Source organism: Epinephelus moara, chromosome 6 (genome assembly GCF_006386435.1).
Source record: "Epinephelus moara isolate mb chromosome 6, YSFRI_EMoa_1.0, whole genome shotgun sequence".
NCBI classification, from domain to species: domain Eukaryota; kingdom Metazoa; phylum Chordata; class Actinopteri; order Perciformes; family Serranidae; genus Epinephelus; species Epinephelus moara.
The window spans coordinates 40,705,845-40,729,608 of record NC_065511.1 but is presented as its reverse complement, the minus strand read 5'-3'; the positions used below and the strand labels follow the sequence as shown (position 1 = coordinate 40,729,608).

Genomic DNA, 23,764 nt, shown 5'->3' with positions numbered 1-23,764 from the left:
GGAGTGTCAACTGGACAATATGGAGATATTTGCATCTTGAAAGCCGGACTACAAATGTGAATAGACAGGGAGAAACACAGGCAAGCCTAAGACGTGGTAAGATACATATTCCTCACTATATGAAGTGACTGATAACAAGATCTGTATAATGGATTGTAAAGATATTCGTCAGGTTTTTATTTTGTAGACAATCAATCTGTATTTATAGCGTGATGTGATGACAGTGCAATGATGTGTGTTGCATCATTGGAAAGCTCTGCTGTGATATGCGTGGCATTTCTGTGCGAGCCTGCATTCGCGAGTAAATATGCGTGGCATTTCTGTGCGAGCCTGCATTCGCGAGTAATTCATCCAAGAGTAATGTGTGTGCAGAGCTGCATGAAAGCTCTGTTATACATAATTTTAGTGTAATTTTATCATTTTTTTTCGCTGTGAAAACATTGGACTACCAACAAGTGCTTGGTCTTGTCAGAAAGCTATGATTCTGCTGTTTCACGTGATATGCGTGGATTATCGCTATGACGCACGGTCGCGGAAAATCAATAGAGAAGAACAGGTGTGAATTTGGACGCACTATGCGTCGTTGGGGCCCATAGGGTTAGACAGTGGATCCCCTAAACCCCCCAAACTGAACCCATCGTAATGGGCTTTAAAAACCCATCCAAAGCAGGCTTTTTGTCCCAGTTTGGATGACAAAAACAGGGTCTCTTATATAGTTTGAGTGAGCAAATATATGTAGTTTAGGAAACTGATATGTATATATTGCTACTACAAGGAGTAGTACAAATCTGTATGGTATTGTGGTATCATCATGAGACGATTGTTTGATAGAGCGTACAGGTGAAATTTGTTTGAAAGTTTCTTTTACCAGATATTTTTGGTTTGGTTTGTTCAGATAGTCATCGATCACTGGTCAGTGTATTTTATAAACTAGATTAATGTCAGATGTAAATAATGTGATCCAGTTATAAGATCCACTGTTTGTAAAAGGTGTCACACATAAACAGAATTTAGCAGTATATGGATGATACACTGTTTGCCAGTTTTTAATGACATGTTGAAATTAAAAGGTAACTGCGCAGTATTATTTAACCTGGACCCTGTTTCACCATGTGTTTTTCTAAGTGGCTAATCAAGACAACACTTTCTGAAAATGGTCTAGTACTGAGCGATAGCACTGCAGCCGGGAGCCGCGAAACAGGCTGTACTGTAACCATTTGGTGCATTTGTTTGTTACAGCTACAAAGAGTGCTTGTTTTTTCACTGACAGGCTCAGAGTGTTATTCTGTGTGTCTGACAGCATTATGGAAAGGATCCCTACAGAGAAGGACTATTTGTTAAAGAGTAAGATCCTTTTTGTTTAATTAAAAACTGCCAAATTGCAGTTGCCAAATCCACCAGAGTCCATTTAAATAAACTGTAATTTTAGCATGTACAGAGAAAGGATATTTTTACACCTGACTGGGTGAATTAAGGGTTTATTTTTAACTATTTCAACCAAACCAGATTTGGCAATTGTCGGAACAGTCAAAAGACAAAAATGTTTTTTGTGATTTTTTTTTTTTTTTTTCCTGTCGACTTTGAATGAGGTTTGTTTTACAAGGATAAAATTACAGTTTATTTAAATGGAGTCTGGTGGATTTGGTGATGGTGATTTTAGGAATGTTTCTGGTTAAACAAAAAGGATCTTACTCTTTAACAAACGGGTCCATCTCTGTAGGGATCCTTTTATAATGTTGTCAGACACTTACAATAACAATCTGAGCCTGTCAGTGGCAAAAAAAACAAAACAAACACTTTTAGTGGACGTAAATATACAGTGTGAACATGCCCCAAGTGTTTACATTGCAGCCTGTATTGTGGCTGCTAGCCGCAGCACTCTAGCACTGTTAGACCAATTTTAATTTATTATTTATTTTTTATTTATTTAACAGGGACAATGCACAGATACTTAGCTGCAAGTTAGCTATAAGCTACTTGCAGCTTATATTAACAATTTTTGCTGCTAAAAGGCACTATTATATAAAGAACAATAATAAAATGACACAGCGGCTTCATCAATTACAATAGCAAGACAACACAACACCAAGTCATCGCAGCAATAACAGCAACAACAATACAACTACAACATTGAGATAAAACCCCTAGATGTCCTCCCATTGTCCAAGTGTAGTTTTATTAACTCTTTTAATGGAGGAACAGCCAGATCATTAATCACTTTGTACACTAGACAAGCATCAGCAAGGCACACAAAGCTGTCAAAGGCCAGTAGATTATGCCTTTGATATTATTGCCTCCATTAGTCACTTGGACACTGAAAACATGGGGAAGTAGGGTCCAGGCTGAACAATACCGTAGTTACCCTTTAAGTTTCATGTGAGTATTTTCTGTTCTCTATTTTATTTAACTTGTGTTCTTGTAATCAAAATACCGACACAATAGATCACCATGTATTCATGTAACGTCATCAGATTGTTTGCAAAAACATAAACAAATAAATAAAGAGAAATATGCAGAAAAAGTGTGATGATTATTTCAGCGGAGTATCTTTAATGTGAGAGGTGACAATTTTGCAGATTTCATTTGATCTGAAAACAAACACAAAAACTGACGAAATACAAACTTCAGACATTACTAATAACTCAGACACATGTCCCTTTAAAGTTTCTATACTTAAAGCATGAAGATTTGATAATGACGATAAAAGGATTCATAACCACACACATGGTCTCTACAGCTCTACACAGCTACGATGCTACAAGCATTCCTCCTGTGGTCCATTCAGCTCAGTTCCTGTTTGATCCTCACATTATGGCTGATTTCATGAACTGAAACGAGAAACACAATGAACTGGTAACTGGTGTGGTGGCAAAATCACTATTCAATAAACAGTTCAAAGAAAAGTCTTCACACGTCGGCTGTCTTTCTTGAGTTTTATTAAACATTCGCGAATGGAATCACACACATAGTTCAAACCGCATGAACAGTCAATCCGTGAGTGAGCAGCGATGACCTCCAGCCATGCTAGCTTTATAGTTTCCCCTAACACATGCAATCATTAGCCAAAATATGTGACGCCTTCAGTAGCCCTCGAAGATATATGGCGCCTGCAGTAGCACAGGTTGGTTTGACATCCCTAAGACGCAACATCTCCTGGGAACAACAAGGACACCTTGTTATTGGAGTGTTAACGAACAGGTGTTTAAGGAGCAGGGGAGTGGGACTTGGAGTTGCTCCCTTTTTGCAGTTGAAAAGTTCATATGGAGTTTTAAGAAGCTGCTTTTTGCTGTCATGTCTGTTTGTAAGTGCCAAACCTTTCTATTAATAGTTGTTGTTTTAATATTTCATATTTTCCTTTGCTGCCAGATGTTAAAGTGCTCATTATGTCAATTTTAAGTGCTATATCTTAGGCAACTGGACTGGCTTGAGTTTCTTGATGTTTCACCTCTCATCCAAGAGGCTTCTTCAGTTCTAACGTACTGGTGCGGAGTCGTCAGGCTTTGAACTCTGTGTGGGTGTGAACCCTCACTGAGTCATGTAAAACGCATGTGAGCTCTGAGTTTCAGAGCTGTCAAGGGCACAGGTGAGTTGCTGGTCCACCTGGCCATCATTTGTGTCGTTAGGGTTAGATGGGTCCAGGTGGGAGTGGGTGTTAAGCCGCCTGGGGAGGGATCTCAAGACTGCATTGTGCAAACTTATGGCACAGCACAGGAGAGACTCAGCTGTCCAGTTAAAGGAGAAGTGACATTCCTCTGAGGACAGCAATGTCCACATCTTGGCCAGAGAAGACAGATGGGTTGAAAGAGGTGTGAAAGAAGCCATCTACCTCAAACTGGAACAACCATCGTTAAACAGAGGAGGTGGCCTTCGACACCACTTATCACCCACCTACAATGCAGTCTTGAGATCCCTCCCCAGACGGCTTAACACTCACACCTGGACCCATCTAACCCTAATGACACACATGATAGCAGGGTGGATCAACGACTCACATGTGACCTTGACGACTCTGTGACTGAAGAAGCTTCTTGGATGAGAGGCGAAACGTCTTCAAGAAACACAAGCAAGTCCAGTTGCCTACGATATAGCACTGACTGGGAGTCTTTACCAGTAAGATGTCAATTAATTTAATACTTTGTGTTGAAATGGAGATTTCCTTATTATCAGGGACTATTAACTTGAGGCTGAATATGCTCTGCTCATACCTTTTTTTATCTTATCCTTTATAGACACTAACCAGCTGGTGGAGTGTGTTGTGTGTCAATAACTATTTCTTTTAGTACAGTGATCCTCCTGTACTTGAAATCTTTATCTTTGTGGGGTCACAAACAGGTAAGTGAAGAACATTTGGGCCGTTGCTACATTAAGTACTGTTGATTTGACAGCATTAATGAAAACATTTAAACTCACCTGCTTGAAAGAGAAACTGGCCACTATGCAGTCACACGGCAAACGCATCATATGAGCCTGGAAACGATCTGAGACAGGAAGCAGATATCAAGAGATATTAATATCCTGAATTTTATCCAGATATGTTCAGTACTTTTAAGACATCTGGATGTGTGCACAGTGTAACAATGATTAACACAAAGAGTCTCCTCGTGTTAGTGTTCATAAAGTCTGTGGAATTCATAATCATGTTTGATAAAGAAAAAAAATCGTGTCACTAACAGACCGAGACCTTCTTGAAGAGGTGGTCTCAGTCTGGTTCCAAAGGAACTCTGGTGCGGTTGGTTTGTGGTGAGAAGGTGTTCTGACCTGGATGTGAAGCAACTGCAGTCACATGACACATTGTTTGGGTTAAACATGAGCATGTTACAGTCCTGGAGGATTATTAATGTGCACCTCCTCCTGTACTGCCTTAATATGCACATTCAGCACATCCAATGCATCAAAACATTGTTTTCTAGTTGGAGCCGCGCCTCGTTTTCAAACTGTATGGTTTGACTAAAATGAACAATGACAGCAATATAGTCCACGATGAGCAGCGCTAAAATCAACCTGCGTAGTTGTCCCTCCATTGTGACATTAGAAAGTGTCACATTTATCTTGCAAGTGTACTCTTCTTCAACGTTTGCTTTACTTCCTGGATTTTTCCCACATGGAAATTCTGACCAATCAAGAGCAGCTTTCTCACACAAGGCATTTGATCTGGTCCTCTTGTAAATGCTGCCGTGAGAACACAAACCAACTCAAACAAGATTAGTCCCAGATTGGGACCAAAGCAAACCAACTCTAGGTCTGAAAGCCCCCTTAAAGGTCCAGTTTGTAGAATTTAGTGGCATCTAGCGGTGAGGTTGCAGAAGTGAAACTTCTCGCGTGTTGCAAGCATGCAGGAAAAGTACAGTGGCTGATGCAACAAAGCAAAAAAAAAACAAAACACCAATGGCCCTGTCTCGGCTGGCCCCAAGAGCCAGTGTTTCATTTGTCCATTCTGTGCTCCTGTAGAAACAACATGGTGGACTCCATGGAAGAGGACCTGCTCTGTACGTGGATACAAATGGCTCATTTTAAGGTAACAAAAACGGGACTCTTATTTTCAGGTGATTACAGCCAAAAGACAAAAGAAAACAGTTGTGAATATCATATACCATCAGCTATTAGCTGAATCAACGCTCCTCTGAATCCTTCACACCTGACCTTTAAGTAAAACTAGAAAAATCAGTGTTGAAATAATCTGTCATGCATTTAAAATTTTACTTAAGTAAAAGTATAAAGCATCAAAATATATTTGAAGTAAGTGGACTCTATGTGCATTATAACCCATTTCAGAATAATGTTTATCATAATATGGGATTATACCCTCACCCTCATGGCTCATCACTCAAACTCCTCAATAAACTTCAATATATTCAGAACTCCACTGCCCACCTGCTCACCCACACCCGCTCCTGAGACCACATCACCCCTGTCCTCCAAAACCTACACTGGCTCCCCATCACACATCGCATACAGTTCATAATCCTCCTCCTCACACACAAAGCACTCAACAACCAGGCCCCCTCCTACCTCACACACCTACTCCACCACCACACCCCCTCCCGCGACCTCCGCTCATCCGAAGGAAATCTCCTTTCACTACCTGCACGGATAAAGCACCGAACCTGGGGGAACAGGGCCTTCTCCATCGCTGCCCCCTCCCTCTGTGACTCACTCCCCAAACCCATCCATATCTGCACACACCTCCCAACATTCAAGACCATGCTCAAAAGTCATCTTTTTAAATCAGGTTTTAATGCATAAGTTTGTGTGTTTTATACTGTTTTATTGCTGTTTTATATTCTGACTTAGCTCTATTTTATGATTTTTAAAAAACTGTAAAGTGTTTTTGAGCATTTGTTAAAAGCGCTTACAAATAAAATGTATTATTATAATTATTATAATAATTATTGGTGTATCAACGTGGACACCACATACTATGTTACAGCTGGTGCATGTGGGGCTACATTTAAATAATTGATAAACATCTTGTATATTTATTACTTTATATACTGCAGGGTAGCTTGTGAGTTTCCCCACAGATCAGTAAATTCTTATTGATAAAACAATATCATTACTTATCTGTTGATTATATTTTGTATCATGAATCTGTATCTGCAAAGTAACTAAACTCGTAAAAGAAATGTAGTGCTGTAAAAGGTACAACATGTCCCTCTGAGATAAGTAAGTAGCAGAAAATGGAAATACTCAAGTACAAGTGCCTCAAAATGACAGAACAGTACTTGAGTAAATAACCTTTGTTAACTCACTACTGATAGTATGTAGTGTGGAGCTGGACACACTTAAATTTGGTTTCCGTTACCTCTGAGGATCTGAAGTTTTGTCAGGAAGGCCACAAAGTCATCGTAGTCGATGCCACCTTCGGAGTGGTGCTCGCGCCACAGAACATTGAAGGTTTCATCTTCTAACTCAAACTCTGTCAGATAGAAATGATAATGGTTTGAAGCAAGCCACAGATACGACTAGACTGACTCAGTTATTGTTTTGTTGAGATGTGGAGAGGCTTTTAGGGCGATATTATTACCTCGGGCGGACAGAGCCCTTTTCATTTGGTATTGAGTGACGGAGGGTGGGGTCCGCTTCTCGTAGCTCTCCAGATACTCCCTCCTGGTAGCAGCAACGTAGTGCTCCAGATTGAAGAGCTCCACCACATTCAGGTCGCCAGTCTTATCTGCCTGAGAGTGCTGGTTAAGGTGAGATTTTGGGCTATTTTGCTTCTACAACATGTCTTCTTTCAGACAGGTTTATTTTAGTTCAGATTTCTGCTCTTGAAATTTATTCAAAAAGCACATCTTTAATTAGATAATGCTTCTTTTCATATTTAAAAATAAATTTCCGGAAAACTTGTAATATGAAAAATAATGTCTTAATGGAAGTAATCCAGTTTTATGGTGATATCTGTAGAGACAGAGAGCATTTAAGTCCAGCCCCCACAAAACAAAAAATATCCAAAATTCTCTCTCCAAAAACTTTTGACTCTGATATGACAACAAAGTGAAACAAGAATTTTGAACCTGGCTTTATCCTGTGCAAATCAGTGCATATTCAACTAGACAATGCCTCATTTGCAAATTTAAACATGTGAAATTTCAGAAAAATTCTAAAGTAAATGAATTGTTGTACTGTAAGTATAGTTTAAATAAATAAAACAAATTCAAAACGTATATCTCTTTATAACATCTTATTGCATGATGGCTAGAGCTGAATGAAGAGTCAAAGATCACATATTCCATCCAGGGCATTCAGACTGAGTTTACCTTCTGTTGAGACACTTAAGCACTGCAGTGATGGAGCCTGCTCCCAGACCTTTGTGACAAATAAATATGGCGGTAAATATTAAGCAGATTAACAGATCAGTAAAGGATACGTCCATGAGAGTCAACAGCAGGTGGGCTGTCTTCAGACTTAAGGCTACATGGGAGAGAATAAAGACAACCATGAGAGTTTGTCTAATTCAGATGTTTAGACAGTGTCATTTAGATTGGTGGAAAATAAACTGACTTTTGCCGTGAACAGAGTAGCCACCAGCATTCAGCTTAGCAAGAACACCTTCAGCAGTCAGCATCTGTTGGAAACAAGGACAGACAGATGAACAAAGATCTGCTTCACACAACATGCAATAACTTTATCTAACCTTGGGGTGAAATACAGTGAGTACAGTAAATATGGCTTTATTGCACAAAATGACCCTAAAATGTTGGCAGGGATTTATTTCCTAAAATATTGTACATGCTCCAAAACTAAAATTCCAGCTGCTGGTTGGGTCCAAAAAAAAAAACCATGATGGCGACGAAAACTTGGCCTGAAGGCTACCTGTACACCCCTGTGCACCAAATCTAAAATATAAATGTCATATTGTGAGTAATAGAATTAACATATTTTTTTGGAAACACTTACATCAGGCCTGCTGTCTTCCTGTGAAAGAAAAGAAAGAAGTCATGTAAAGCTCCATAAACACAGAGGAATCTAATGGAAAACATTCAGATTCACTTCTATTATCAAACTGCACTCTTCTTTATATATCGACAAGGTTTCCATTACTTACTGATATACACGCTTCCTCTGGGAATGAGTTGCACTGCAGCTCTTCTGGCCAGGAAACACCAAAGCTGGTCATCAGACCCTCACAGCCCCGTTTGGCCCTCTCACAGAAAGACCTGCAGGGCCGCTTCACCTCCCCTGCCACACACGCGGGGGCGTACACCATACACACAAACAGCCGTATGTCCACCGAGCACATAGTCTGCACCATCGAGTTGAAAAAGGACATCTTCATCACCGCCTCTCTCTGACTCGTGTGGCCCAGTAGATTTGGAGTGATGGTCTGGTTGTAGGACAGGCCCTGGCACATTGGTATAGTGATCGGCTCGCAGACGCCCCCGCTGCTGCCCACTCCATACTGGAATGAGACACAAGTGCACACGGTCACTCCAAGTCTGATTACCTTTGGCCAGACTTGTGTGGCCTTTGTTTATACACCTCCGCACCTGCGATAGCTGTGGCCGGAGACATTGCTGTTTTCGGGTTGTCCGTTCATACTATGTATGTAAGTATATTTCAGGAACGCTTTGAGGGAATTTTTTCAAATTTGGCACAAACATTCACTTATATTCAGTGATGAACTGAGTAGATTTTGTTGGTCAGAGGTCAAGGTCACTGTGACCTTGCATCTATCTCATTCTCATAAGGGCAATATCTACAGAAGGTCTTTTGGAAATTTCTTCAAGATACAGTGGTGTGAAAAAGTGTTTGCCCCCTTCCTGATTTCTTACTTTTTTGCATGTTTTCCACACTTANTCAAATTTGGCACAAACATTCACTTATACTCAGTGATTAATTGATTAGATTTTGGTGGTCAAAGGTCAAGATCACTGTGACCTTGCATCTATCTCATTCTCATGAGGGCAATATCTACAGAAGGTTTTTGGGAAATTTCTTCAAGATAGATAGATGGAAAACTTTATTGCTCACCTCAGTGGATTTGGCACAAACATCCACTTGAACTCAATAATGAACTGATTAGATTTTGGTGGTCATAGTTCAAAGGTCAAGGTAATTGTTACCTTGCATCGATCTCATTCTTGTGAATGCAATATCTCTGAAAGGTCTTGAGGGGAATTTCTTCAAGATAGATAGATAACTCTAATGTCCACCTCAGTGGATTTGGCACTAACATCTTCTTAGACACAATGATGAACTGATTAGATTTTAGTGGTCAGAGGTCAAGGTCACTGTGACCTTGCATCCACCTCATTCTCTCGAATGCAATATCTCAAGAAGTCCTTGAGGGAATATTCTTAATTTTGGCATTAAGATCTATTTGTACTCAAGAATGAACTGATCATAATTAAGTGGTTGACGGTCAAAGGTCAAGGTCACTGTGATCTCACAAAACATGTTTTTGTCCATAACTCAAGAATGACTCTTTTCTTGAAACTGTGGTGAATGTATAGATCTTCTGTGCTGCTTGGGGTAAAACCAGTAAAACCTGACTTGTGTAAGGAGGCGTACAACTGCGAGATGGTAATTAGAGTTTTATTTTTGCTGTGGTGCTACCTTTGGCAAAATGCAGCTTGTACAGCGTGGCTTGTGTCAGACAAGAGTTTACAGTAACTATTTCTGTAGCGCCTTTCGAAACTTCACAAGGTGTTTGATAAGTGCACATGATAAAAACAACACAATGATAAACTATTACACAGGATTGGCCACACTTAAATAAATAAAAAGAGCAGACTTACGTGTTCACAGGACTCTGTGGTAAATGTTTCACACTTGAGGGCTTCTGGCCACGGGAAGCCAAACCTTTGTAACACTGGCTCACAGCCGGAGCGTGCATGCTCGCAGAGTGATTTGCAGGGGGGTCGAGGTGTTCCTGACACACACTCAGGAGTGTAGACGGAGCACAGTAAAGTCTTCATATGAGGGGAGCACCCCACTTGTATGAGCGGTAGAAACGTCTGCACTACCAGGGCTGCATCCTCCTGAGTTGTGTGGCCCAGCATGTTGGGCATGACGGTCTGAGTGTACGGCAGGTCTTGGCATAGAGGGACAGTGATTGTCTGACATGCCGCAGAGGATATTTGAGTCATGTCTTCAGTCTGGAAGAACAGAAACATAAACCAGTGAATTTTGAATACTTTTGGCTGTTGTGGTTTCCATCACTCATGTGCATCAAACCCAAAGTGCCTTTTAAAAAGTGACTTTATTCAACAATGATTTGTCTGTGGGAAACTTATTTCATTTGAGTTATTTTGCCTGGTATAATGTCACACAAGAGGCCACGCAAGCAGCTCAAAAGAATACTTACCTGTGGTAGAGGACAGGGGGACAATTGTGAATTTTTAAAAATACTTTCACTGCAAAAGTTGATGTATGTGCTTTAGATTAATTAAACACAGAGCATGTATTTAATTAGATCACCTGACAATCAAAGACATAAACATCTATTCATCTTCATTTTAAGGTCAAGAAAGAGCAGACTTACGCCTTCACAGGACTCTGTCGTAAATGCTTCACACCTGAGGGATTCTGGCCACTGGAAGCCAAACTTGTTCATCAGTGATTCACAGCCGGACCTCGCCTGCTCGCAGAGCGTTCTGCAGGGAGAACGAGCTTTGCCTGAAACACACTTGGGAGTGTAGACGGAGCACAAGAAAGTCTTCAGGTGACGGGAGCATTCCACTTTTACAAGCGGGAAAAACTGATGTACTTCCAGTGCTGCTTCCTCCTGATTTCTGTGGCCCAGCGTGTTGGGCATGATGGTGTCAGTGTACGTCAGGTCTTGGCAGAGAGCGATAGTGATTGGCTGACATACTCCAGCGGGTGTTGGACGTACAGCGGGGCCTTGGCCCTGGAAGAACAGAAACATAAATCAGTGAATTTTCGCACTTCTGTAGTTTTCACCAGCCACAACTGCTTTTTCCCTTTTTACCAAAAAACTCAAACCAGGATTTGTCTGAGTCCTGATGGGACACCGGTCTTCTGGTTGGCCCTGTTGTCCACTTAACCTCTGTAAGGGCATAAAGACTGGAAACAAAGGGGAATAGCTAAACTGGCTCTGTCCAAAGTGAACAAAATCCACCTGTCAGCACCTCTAAACCTCACAAACATCTCAAGTGTTAAATCTGTACAAAAACTAAAGTGTAAAAACAACATTGGTGGTTTTACTGCAGGTTATGTGCCGGACTATTTCTTGGCGGGGCGCAGTGACTTCCTTAAGTCAAACCACAAATTGACGTTTTTACACTGCAGTTTTTGTAGAGTTTAAATAAACAGATGTAACAAGTTTATTCGTGAGTTTTAAAGGTGCTGGTAGGTGGATTTTGTAACCTTTGGACAGAGCCAGGCTAGCTGTTTCCCTTTGTTTCCAGTCTTTGTGCTAAGCTAACCTTCCTGTAGCTTCATATTTAATGTACAGAAATGAGAGAGGTGTCCATGTTCTCATCTTCATCTGGGCAAGAAACTGAATAAGTGAATTTTCAAGAGTTGATATCCTCATGCTTTCATACTGACCTGCACACAGTTAGTCTGTGATAAAGTGTCACATCGGAGCTTTGTCGGCCAGGTTAACCTCTTCGCTCTGAAGGCAGGCTCACAGTCTGTCTTGACCTTCTCACAGAGCGCTCGGCAAGGCCTCAGCTGGCTGTTTTCGTCCGAGCCGCATTCGGGCACAACAACACGACACAGGAGTGCGGCGACGTTTGGAGAACAAGCCGTCTCTATCATCTGACCCGTCTGCTGCAGGTTGTAGCCTACAGCTCCAGTTGGATATGGGGTGGTGGTGTATCCCAAACCTTGACAAAAGCTGGATGTTAGTGGCTTGCAAGGTAACTTGCTGTGTGCTCGCTGAGGAGACAACAGCAAACCCAGAACCACCAACACCAAATGCTTCATGGCTCTCTGTGATCTCAACCGTCCTGTGCTGTCTAACAAAGCTTCTGGAGGTTGGAGATGAGTGTGTCTCTGCTGCTCTGCTCAGGAGGTGGAGTACGAGTCCACGAATGGAGTCTCTACAAACAAGGCACTGATTTAGGACCACTGCTGCAACAAGATGCTAAACATAAAATGAGAGCCAAACTGGTCTCAGAGCAGCAGCCCTACTCTGAGAATAATGAGCTTTGTTAGAACATCTGGTTGTGATTGTGTGCTTTCTGTGGGGGGTGAGAATTTGTTGCACAACAAACCTGACTTCTGGATGGAACATATTTCGACACTAATAGCATTGAGAACATAAACTGTCAACATGTTGTGATTTTTAAAAACAACTGTCTTCAGTTCTCTGGAACTTTGAATCCTGTAAATAAAGACACAAGTTCCAGGATTTCACACCAAACATGTGGCATCATGTTGTTTAACTACAAACAGGATTAGTAGATTCTCTCAGGAACGCTGAGCTAAAAAGACTGCAGTGAGACTTTTTTAAAGATGAGAGCTTTTGATGAATGTATTTAATTACAGAAAGATCCAAAATGTACAACAGGACATGACTCACAAAGGATTTGAGCAGGACAGGTTTGATGAATACACAGTTTGTGTTTGTCTGTTGTGTAATTGATAATATTTCTTTTAAACTCAAGTACAATGAAAATGAAAATGTATCAGTAACAATATTATTAGCAGTGCTAGTTGTGTTCCTGTGGAGATGGTGATGGTACATGAATCTAACACTTGATCACAGACTGACATTTTAAGGGGAGACACCCTGGGTGAAAACATGCATTTTAATGCACTGGTAAATTTTGAGATTTTGGGCTGTTTTGTTTCCATAACACGTCTTGTTTTAGACTAGTGGAAAGAAAACATACACAATAAGCATTTAGGTTTATCTTAGTTCAGATTTCTGTTCTGGAAATGTTTGCAAAAAGCACAAATGTCATTAGATAATCATATTTCAGAAAACTTGTAATGAAAAAAGTGTCTTAAAGGGACATTGTGTAATATTTTCAGTTGTTAATCGGCAAAAATCGATGTCTGCATTCATTAATATGTCATCATTGGTGTACTATTACCTCCACCAATAATCTGACTTATTCTCATAAAAGGAGAATTTCGGATGTACATTGTGCAGGTAAGTCGTCTGGGGGGTTCTGTAAGGAGCCAGGCCAGCGCTCCGTGACTGAGAAGCCGAAGGAGAGGAGCAAGAGGCGCTTCTCTACTACCATGGCAAATTTGAAACAAAGTCTTTGAGCATAATGCAGGATCATGCATATGCAGCATCACGGGAGACGGAATCCTCATCGCCAAGAAAGCGCAAAAGGGAATCAAAAAGGCACCGTGACCGGCCAATTCAAAAACGAGGGTCAACATCGGGGTCGCCTTTCCCAGGTGGAGAGAGCTGCTGAAGGAGAAAGGTAATGCAATCACAGGGCAGTCCCACTGGCTGCTAACAGCTGTTAGCCGCTGTTAGCGGTGCAGTGATGCGAGGAGAGGGATGAGGTGTGTGAGGGTGAGCCACTTGTCAGTTGTCAAAAAACAGGACGTGATTGGTTTGTTTCGATTTACACCCGCCCCAACAGTCCTACGTTGTAAACACAGCCAGCATGGTGAAGAGGGGGTTTGTCAACTCACGTCGCGTGTGTCTGTGTGACATGGTTTCATCAATGTTATCATAGCTTTTTGGTACACAGCGGCTACCGTTATTGCAATACGCGCTTGAAACAGTGAGGCGCTAGAGTGCGCCATCTGTTTGAATGCAATATATGATTTCAACGTTAGATGGGAGAAATTCCTACACACTGTGGCTTTAATGTAGCCTGAGTAATCAACTGGGGAAGTTTCATGGTGAAATCTGTTAGTTAACATTTTTACCCCACTGTCTTATTTTTGTCTAAAATCTTATCTTTCAAGGCTGTTTTCTCAAAATGAGTTATTTCTCAAACTCTGGGACAACTTCAGCAGCACTTACACTCCTCAAACTTTACAGTTTTACTCCTATTTATATCCTGAAGGGTTTTACTGTGGGGTTTGTTCAGAGCCTGATTTACTGAACATTTTATTCCTGAAAACATGCCGAAAATTGATTTTTTTACAATGGCTGACAGTATTGTCTGACACTTACGGTGTGATAAAAACAGATATCCAAATTCCCTCTGTAAAAACGTTTGACTCAGTTTGACAGCAAAATGAAAGAGTTTTAAACCTGGTTTTATCAAATGTTCAGATTTTTGGAAATCCAGGCAGACAGTGCCTCATTTGCATATTTGAATGTACAATTTCACCAAATGTGCAATATAAAAAATAACTTACTTTCTGTAAGAAATCAACTGGAGACGTTTCATGGTGACATCTCTGAGATACAAATGTTACCATGTTCACCTGGTGTGTCTCCTCTTAAAAAATAACAACAACAAAACAACTATGCCTTGGTTTGTGCTGAATTTCATGACAAACCTATGAAAACATGATCTTTGGTTACCTGAGTCCAGACCTCTCAATCCGCCCACTCCAACAAGTTCGAGTTGACTGATTCGTCTGCATCATGACATGAAACAGTGGCTTCTTGGTTAAAATAAAAAACAGCCAATGAGAGCCGTGGGCGACACTTACACTGTTATTAAGTGGTTGTCAGTCATAACAACAATGGCAAGCGCTGTAGAGAAGACAGACGTTGCCATTGAGGCTGTTCTGAATCAACATGTTTTCCAATATTGCCTGACATTGTGGTTTGTTTTTACTTCGCTTAACTTCACTCTTAAAACCCCAGCAAAACCAGAATGTTGGCATGGAAACGCATCAGTGTGGACTTAAAGGTCCAGTGTGAAGGATTCAGGGGGATATATTGTCAGATATGGAATACATTAAGTCTGTTTTCTTTGGTGTAAAATCACCAGAAAATATGAATCGCTGTGTTTTTGTTACATTAGAATGAGCCGTTTATATCTATCTCTATCTCATGTTTCTACAGTCGCCCAGAATGGACAAACCAAACACTGGCTCTAGATTGGGACATTTGCATTTTCATGTTGGCCACCATAGTTAAGGGCCCATCTCCTACACACAGTGTCTGAAGAAACACTCATGTGTAACTTGAAACTGCTTTACGGAGTGTTTTTACCGTTTCAAATCACCTGGTCGGAGAGGAAGAGATCTCTGTGGATAATTCAGCTCCCGGTAAAAACCTCCAGAACAACAAAAACTGAAGGAATTCTTACCGGGAGAAGTTTCAGCTGGTTCCAATCTGCAATGAACCCCCTAAATCTGACACACTGCTCCTTTAAAATGATTATTTTTGGGGGAAAATTGAATCCCCCTCCTCCACTGGAGTCACTTAGAGTGGACACAATGTCAGACCAAAGATGAACACGGAGTGTAACGAGGTGACATTTCTGTCTAATGTCAGGCAAGATCTTTTGGTGGATCCTAATAATCAGTCAGTGTCTATGGAAGCAGAACTGAGTGCACACTTTGGCAGCAGCAAGATGCCAAAGCTTTCGATCTCCAGCATGTTCCAGGCTGAAAATCTGATTGGCTCCATAGCAGGAAGGACATGTGTGTCAGAAGATGTCCGAAGGCCAGCAAAAAAAAAATCCCCTTAATGTTCATTATTTAACATCTCTAAAAACAGAGGAACAAAACAACCTTAGGACTCTGGATCTCTTGTTTTTGGGTCATATTTCATTGTGTCTCGTGTAGTCTCCCATTTTCCTCCTCCTTATCCACGGGGCTTCAGAGCCACCAGCACAAAGTTTCTTGGGGAAAAGTTTGGGTTGAAGAGAGGAACCAGCTGACTGTCCACACCTGCAGAGAGACGAGGCTTCAGTTAGAGCTGAAGGAAACACACGGCAGTTTGTTCGTGTCACAGCATCCAGCCGCTCACCGTTCTCCTGCAGGTAGATCATCCTGTCCAGCAGCACCAGCGTCTCCACCACAGGAGCCAGCAGCAGGGACAGGCTGAAATACACCACCACCCTGCTCTGCTGCCTCAACATGGCCTCCACCCGCTCCGGGTCCAGAGGCATCTCAGGAGGCAGGCTGACCCGTGCCAGACCCAGGCGGGCGTACCTGAGAGGGATGAAGACAGACGAGGACATTTCTATTACATTAATAGTGACCTTTATTTACCTCAGCTGAGTTTAAGAGACTTTATTCTTTATCTCCTGATTTATAAGAAGAATTACTACTACTTTTTTCTCAGCCGTACCCAAGCTCTACAGAGAAGTGAAGCATAAACCTGAGGAATCTTTGAGTACAGCAGGAAGGGTGGCGTTAACCTGTGACACCCCTACTGTAGTTAAAACAGTGTATATAACAGATCAAGCACAAAAAAATCCACAATAATTTAGATTTGTTTGGACAGTTTAAGACTTCAGTGAACTTCCTCCTCTGAGCAGCGCAGTACACAAACATTAGACATGTTGTAAACTGGAGGCTGCAGTGTTGACTCACTCTGTGAATGGAAGCAGATGGGCTTTCTTTATGGTCTGGATTCCGGCCCTGCGCAGATCCGGCCTCGTATCCCTGATGAACGTCTCCAGCATCGCCCGGTAACAGTGTGTCTTCAGCAGCTCGCTCTCCTCCCGAAGCCTCCGTACATAGTCCTCAATGGCATGACACGCCCCCTCCCTCGCCTTATAGGACAACTGATGCCCCGGCAGCCCTCGCACCCAGGAGCTCATCGGGTAGCCGAACTCTGAGTGAAGTTCTTCCTGGCTGGATGTTTGTGGAGCTGCTACCCGTCCTGGAGGGGAGGGATTTTCTTTGGTGGTGATTTTCATGTAGCAGCACGCCACAGAGGTGATGCCGCGTACGTGTGGGCAGTTGACAAAGTGGCGGAGGAGGGTGGCGCTGAGGTCACCACAGGCATGGAGACCGGTGAGGACAAAGTCTGGGCTGTTCTCCTGAGGACATACCGCCTCCTGACAGACAGGCTGCACACACGAGCAGCAGTTTTCAGCAGATGACTCCTCAACAGACGTGTTTAACGGATGCTGTGATGTTGATTCAGAGTCCAGTGAGCGACTGTCAGAGTCTGTGGAAGCACAACACGATGGAGTCTGGACAACACAAGTGGACTGCTCATGCTCAGAGCCCCGCAGTTTCTTTTTGCTCGGTCCAGACGGAGTCGGGGAACCTTCGGAGACACAATCTGCCGCACTCAGCTGCTTGATGAAGGCCTCCCATGATGCCTTGGGGTTTACCCAACCGGCCACGTGGCGGGGAGAGGACTGTGAAGCTGGGACCAGAAAGGAGCAGCTCTAGGAGGAAGAAAGATGTTTATCAAGTCAAGTCAAAATCTATAAGCCCAATATCTCAAAGGGCTGTACAAATAAACATTTCAGTTCAATTTCAATTTTATTTACAAAGTTCAATATCACAAATCACAATTTCCCTCAGAGAGCTTGTCAAAATATGACATCCCTCTTACCAAATTTGGTTCTGATGGGTTGATATAATCGATAGTAAATAAAGCACTTTAAAGCTGCTATAATATTTTTATATGAATAATGTAATAAAGGGACACTTTGCGGATTTTAAACCAACTTTGTATCATAACAATGTGGGTAGTATGTGCAAATTAACTGTGGCAAACTTCCCTCCATCTTACCAGTGCCCAGATCTCCCTACAGAGTGGGGAGAGTGAAATACGTCATACAGCAAATTTTCGCTGGCTCTTGGGCTCTTGCTCAAACTACTGATTGTATTTTTTAATTTTCGTATGCCCGCCGCCATGGACACAAAGAGTACAGAGAAAGAGAGACCCACCTCCCTCTCTCTGTTTCTCAAACGGTAAAACCAGGAAGTGCTGATCAAATAATCAAGATTCTGTTACTGCGTTGCCCATTTCTCAACTCAAAGTTTTCAGAAACATATTTAAAGTTACTGTTTAACTGTAATTCAACACTGTTTGTTACCACCCGTTTATCATATTGTTACGTTAAAACGACATAAGCTTGCATTATGTCATCCATCAGTAGGAGCGTTTATTGGTCTTGTGTAGCGCAGTGCATTCTGGTAGTTGTAGGTTTTCTAGCTCTTGAGCAAAACCAAGTGTCACAGTCCCATCTTTGTTTTCTCTGGTCACGTAGCACCAGTTTCAAAAGTAATTGTGTCTCCTTCTGCATAGACGGCCCGGTTTAATGTAAGGAACATCTTTGCAGCAGTGGAATACTTCTTTAAATGATTTCTTCTATGTGAAAGGTGTAACTCTAATTGACAAACCCAACAAATACCAAAAAGCTTCGATGTTTGGTTTTTAGGAACCTCTCATGGTCCATGCTTGTTTTTAGGATAAAAACAGAATAAAAGGTAATCAATGCCATCTGCCACTGCGCTACTACTCTTTACTTCCATTATGCTTTGTGCATAGCCCTCCTTTGATCCTTGATTATCATGGTTCTGCTCAAAACCGGTGGAAACACAGGTTGGTTCCCTGCAGAGTACAGAGCTTCCAAGAATCCTGAACAGAACTGGTTGAAGAACCAGAGCTAATTCGGTGGAAAAGAGGCATCAGTGAAGACTAATGAAGCTTAACGAAAGTGATTTTGACAAATAAATGCTCTTTCAAAACCAACCTTTGTCTGTGGACTAATAGTGTGTCACACGTTCAGCAAAGCACCAACCTTTTTCTGCTTTTCCTTCTCCAAGGCCCACAGTAACTGCTGGTCGAACCTGGACGCCATAGCAACCAGGGTGTGATCAGCCTCAATGGCGGTCACAGACAGCCCGAGTCCAAAGGACAGGAAACGAGTCAGATGACCCTGTTCAGAGCAGAGCGGTGCAAAACTCAGGATTTAATGTGTAATAATTTTACAGATATTTATGTGACGTACACGTGATCACAAGACAAAAACCAACGGTGAATGTATCCTCTAACAAGTACAGTTTGTGTATCTACAGCCTGACATCTCCTCTTCTTCTTCTGTGGCATAAAGTGCCATTAAAAACATGTTAATGAGCCACACTGTGTCACATGTTCCTACATCACCACTAACACACACACTGTAGTTTGTTTTAACGCAGTCCCACATACACCGTCCTGCTGACACAAATACTCATTTAACCCAAATGTGGATGAATCCACTGCTGAAAATAGTCCCCATCAAAGTCACTATTTCCTCCTTTTTGTTTGATAAAAACTACAGTGAGCAGCTGTTTTCTGACAGTAGGATTGACTGATACCTGTCCAGAGCCCACATCCACCACACTGCTGCAGTCAGTCTGCTCACAAAGTCGTTTTACCAGCTGGGATTCAAAAAAGGGAAACAGATTAAAAACACTGTTAACAGAAGAGCTGTTCATTTAAATTCTACTTTAAAACACAGTGACAGTAGCAAATAATCAACCCTGTACCGTGCCCAGCTTGCGGATCTCATGCTGTTTCTTGGGTTTGACGTGTTTCCTGAATATGTGTCCCAGCAGTGAGCTCTGACTTTGGTTTTCCTGGAACTCCTCAGGTTTCACCGAGCTCGCTGTCCGGCCCTGCTCCCGCCCGCACTCTCTGGGAAACGCCAGAGCGTGAGCTGTGGCACGAAACGCCAAGAGAGACAGAGGCCACACCGACGGGTATCTGTAACGACAAACTCTTATTATGATCAGATCATGAGGCTGGCAGTGTTTCATATTAATCTCACTGTCAACATATCTCACAAGGGGTCCATGCTGCCAGACTACAAATTAATTACACCGACACAACAATAATCAGACTGTTGGAGAAGACGATATTCACGTGCTTTTAGCATCTCCACATTAGCAACTTCAGAACTTTTTTACTCAATATGAAGTTAGCTGCAGCCTGAGACCCCTCATAGTCTAGAGTAAAAACTACTTGCAGCCAGAATTTACAAAAACAAACTTCACAACTGTCCAGGAAGTCAACATGAGGCAAACCCTTCCTGTAATGCTTTGATATTATGTCCTGACCCTTTGCTGTTTTGTGCTTCAGTTCCTTGTCTCATAAAGATTATTCCTGCTTTATTTGTTTTAGTTTTTCCCCGCTCTACTCTTTGTAGTAAGACTTTGTAAATGTACTATCCAGCAGTACCTCCGGTCTCCATGTGCGGCATCCAGTAACAGGTCTGCAATCTGTGGGTAGGACAGGTCCTGCAACACCTGCTGCCAGGTGTCGGGTAGAGTATGCCAGAGATCTTCAGTGAAGAACTCCTGCAGGGAAAATAACAAAGTGACCGTTATTAGAGAAACTATATGAATCCAGTTGGTTACAAACAGAAATCTAGGCGATGCTTTCCATGCAGCCGTTCTCGACTAGAGATGCACCGATCCAGCTTTTTCAGTTTGGATCCCGATCCCGATGCTGTGGCTTTGAGTGTCAGCCGATACCGATTCGATACCATGGTTGACTTAAAAAGCTATATACCTTTACATGTAGAACAGAAAAGACTAGAGGCATCAGGCACTGATGACTACACAGTTCTTTCCTGAGATAAAATGAAACAAGATGAAACAGATTAATCTACATCTACATCTTGTAACTCTTGAGACAAGTGTTTGCTCACTTTCTCGTAAATTCACGACAATGCGGTCTCAGAAAAATATTTGCCCACGGCAAATTCTACTGTGGCTCCAGGTGATCCAGTAAACATTGGAAGCCCACGTTTTCAACAACCGTCATTGGTTGTCCATCCAAAACAATGTACTCCAGCACTTTCTCAGAAATTTTCACAGCTTTTGCGCTATTGCTGGGGAATTTCTCTCTTCTTTGCAGCGCATCTGCTAACGTTAACTGCTGTGTAGTATTACCTCCTGCTCCTTTAGACCTGCTCAACCGCTGGAACTCTTGGTGCTCCGTTTGGTGATGTTTTTGTAGATGCTTTATTAAATTGGTGGCATTATACTTGGCGGTACTACCACCACCCCTAGCAACATTCACTTTGCAGACGTTACAAAGTGCCGTCGGGCTTGTTGGAGTGTTCAGTGTGAAACACCTCCACACAGCAGGTTCTCTCCTTCGCTCCATGGCGTATGACGTAGCTCGCGTCACAATAGATGTAAAAGGAAAGAATCGCCTCAGGTATTGGTTGCATTTTCCGATACCCGATCCATTTATTTTGATGATATCGGGGTCGATATTCGATCCACATATCAGATCGGTGCGTCCCTGTTCTCAACTCAAGAATATACCTGAGTTCAGTGAGTCTCTGCTGCAGCTGATTATGATGATTTACAGGAGTTCAAACACAGAGGGCAGTGAAATTGGCTGGTAGTGATCAATATCCTTGAGGATCCTGTCCTTTAGTAAAGTACTTATACAACACTGTCAGGTGCAAAAATGGAAATACATAACTACTTAAGTAAATATAAATGTACTTAGTTACATTTCACCACTGCATACATCTCTCAAAGGCACAATCGGTGGACACAAAATCTCTTTTGTTCCTATTTTCACAGATTAAAGTTAAAAATCTAGGACTTCTTTATGCACTCAATAGTCATATTTAAGATGATGTAATGATGCTTTTAAATCAGCATCTTGATATGCCACATCTGTCAGGTGGATGGGTTATCTTGGAAGAGGAGAAGGGCTCAGTAATTTGGGTGAAACATATCTGCTTAGGCCATAAAAAATGTGCATTATCAAGTATGTAAGTTTCCAAGACAGCGTGATTTTAAAGCATCTTTGTTTCAAAACATACCAACAGTCCACTCCTCTAGCACAGCTGGGTCAAAACACAACAGGGGAAGCTGTAAACAAGTCAGTCATCCACACTCACAATAATATAGGAGTCGGATACGTGGCTGTAGTGAGACAGGAAAGCGCTGAGTCTTTCGGACAAGTCTCTCTGTTGTCCTGCTGAAAGAGTTGGTGTCAACATCTCCACATCCTTCACTGCTGACAGCTCACTGACATGGGACTGCAAGACTGGAAGCTAATGCTAACACAAGTTAGCCTGTTAGTGCTGCGTTATTCTCCCCAGTTTGGACGAAGAGTGTCTAAAAGTACAAACTAACTCTCACGGTACTTAAAATCGGTTTATGTAACACTAAATCATCGCCTTTCACTTCACTAATGCTTGTTGTGGTTAGCAGCTAGCTTAGCTTCCACTACACATGTAGGATGCGTTCAGGTGCTTCCAGTAAATTCCGGTTTCGGCGCTCGTACATAAGCACTGAATGTAGTCTCTCATTAACTTGGTTTAGAAATTAATGAAATAAGCATTTTTACAAATATTAACTCATACTCGAATATAAAATGTCTGTCAAATTACGTCACAATTTCTGGTATCTCATAGTATATATTGTCTTAAACACATCTATTTTCACCATGTACATGTATTATTGATTCATTTTTATTCAGATATCTATTTATTGTTACTTTGGCCTTGCTGTTTTATATAGGTTTGTATTTTTTCTTAATCTGTTTGTAGGGTCAGATTGGGATGCTCCCATGCACCCCTTTAATTCCTCTCCTAACCAATATGTTATACTTAGTTAGTCGGCTCTGCTCTAATGAGTGGTGACATTTCATCTTAACTGCTGCATTCTTCACATTTATTCTACCAGAACAATTTTGAGTAGGGATGCACGATATCCGATATGCTGATATATAACAACTCACTTGGCTGATAACTAATACCAATATCGATATATCCACTTTTTTCCCACCTAATTTTAGTGATCATCAAGTCTCTTCTGTGATGGAATTAACATCATATTGTACGTGTATGTTTGATGGCCCTCCAGCTGATGGGGACATGAGATAGAATGCTTTTCAATGTATGTAATATTCTTTCATTCAGCAAAATAAGAAAAAGCATGTTGGCTGATTCTGATAGTTCATTTTAAAGTCGATATTTGTCTTGAACTCACTCTGACCATCCTAAACCAGGTCTGAAGATTTTTCTGTTTATGCTTCTTGCTGCTGCAACTCTTTTAAAATGTTGTTTCTTGCTTGATTTTATGATGATGGTTTTAGAATTCTATGATTTCATGATGTGATGATTTACGAGGTTTTATTATTTATTTCATCTCATGATTTTTAAAAAGATTTTAAGTCTGTTTTATGTTCATTATGTCTATTTTCATGTGAAGCACTCAGTGCTTACACTGCTCTTGTTGTAAAGCAATTTGTGCTGCATCTCTAGTATGGAAGGTGCTATGCGTGCTATACTGGTGCTATTATTATTATTATTATTATTACTATTATTATTAAAGGCAGTTCAAAAATTATTTAGGATAATTCAACAATACATATCGTCATAAGAATGATGCAGGTTGCATTCTTCCAAACAACACAGAAAGATTCAAAACAAAGTCAAAATGGCAAGGCTGTAATTTACATTAATAACAGAAAAAAGAGAGATATTTCAAC

The 23,764-nt window shown here is 41.5% G+C and overlaps 2 protein-coding genes and 1 long non-coding RNA gene across 3 annotated transcripts; 1 reads left to right on the top strand and 2 right to left on the bottom strand.

The window, feature by feature from the left end:
* Positions 1–6: 6 nt before the first annotated feature.
* Positions 7–1,098, top strand: LOC126391362 (uncharacterized). Its single transcript, XR_007570078.1, has 2 exons — positions 7–261; positions 303–1,098. It is a non-coding gene; the product is annotated as an uncharacterized LOC126391362 (long non-coding RNA).
* Positions 1,099–1,626: 528 nt separating this feature from the next.
* On the bottom strand, positions 1,627–12,542 carry LOC126391360 (atrial natriuretic peptide-converting enzyme-like). The gene is made up of 11 exons (XM_050046068.1): positions 12,013–12,542; positions 10,985–11,350; positions 10,239–10,598; positions 8,546–8,899; positions 8,398–8,415; positions 8,002–8,065; positions 7,868–7,911; positions 7,025–7,175; positions 6,803–6,916; positions 4,411–4,478; positions 1,627–2,828 (listed from the first exon to the last, which is right to left on the bottom strand). The coding sequence occupies exons 1-11, from the start codon at positions 12,391–12,393 to the stop codon at positions 2,805–2,807; spliced, it is 1,944 nt and encodes a 647-aa protein (XP_049902025.1). The 5' UTR covers positions 12,394–12,542; the 3' UTR covers positions 1,627–2,804.
* A 399-nt stretch (positions 12,543–12,941) lies between these two features.
* mettl25b (methyltransferase like 25B) lies at positions 12,942–22,509 on the bottom strand. Its single transcript, XM_050047791.1, has 8 exons — positions 22,167–22,509; positions 20,480–20,598; positions 19,789–20,005; positions 19,618–19,680; positions 19,059–19,196; positions 16,885–17,693; positions 16,316–16,500; positions 12,942–16,236 (listed from the first exon to the last, which is right to left on the bottom strand). Exons 1-8 carry the CDS (start codon positions 22,266–22,268, stop codon positions 16,151–16,153), a joined length of 1,719 nt encoding a protein of 572 aa, XP_049903748.1. The 5' UTR covers positions 22,269–22,509; the 3' UTR covers positions 12,942–16,150.
* Positions 22,510–23,764: the final 1,255 nt, after the last annotated feature.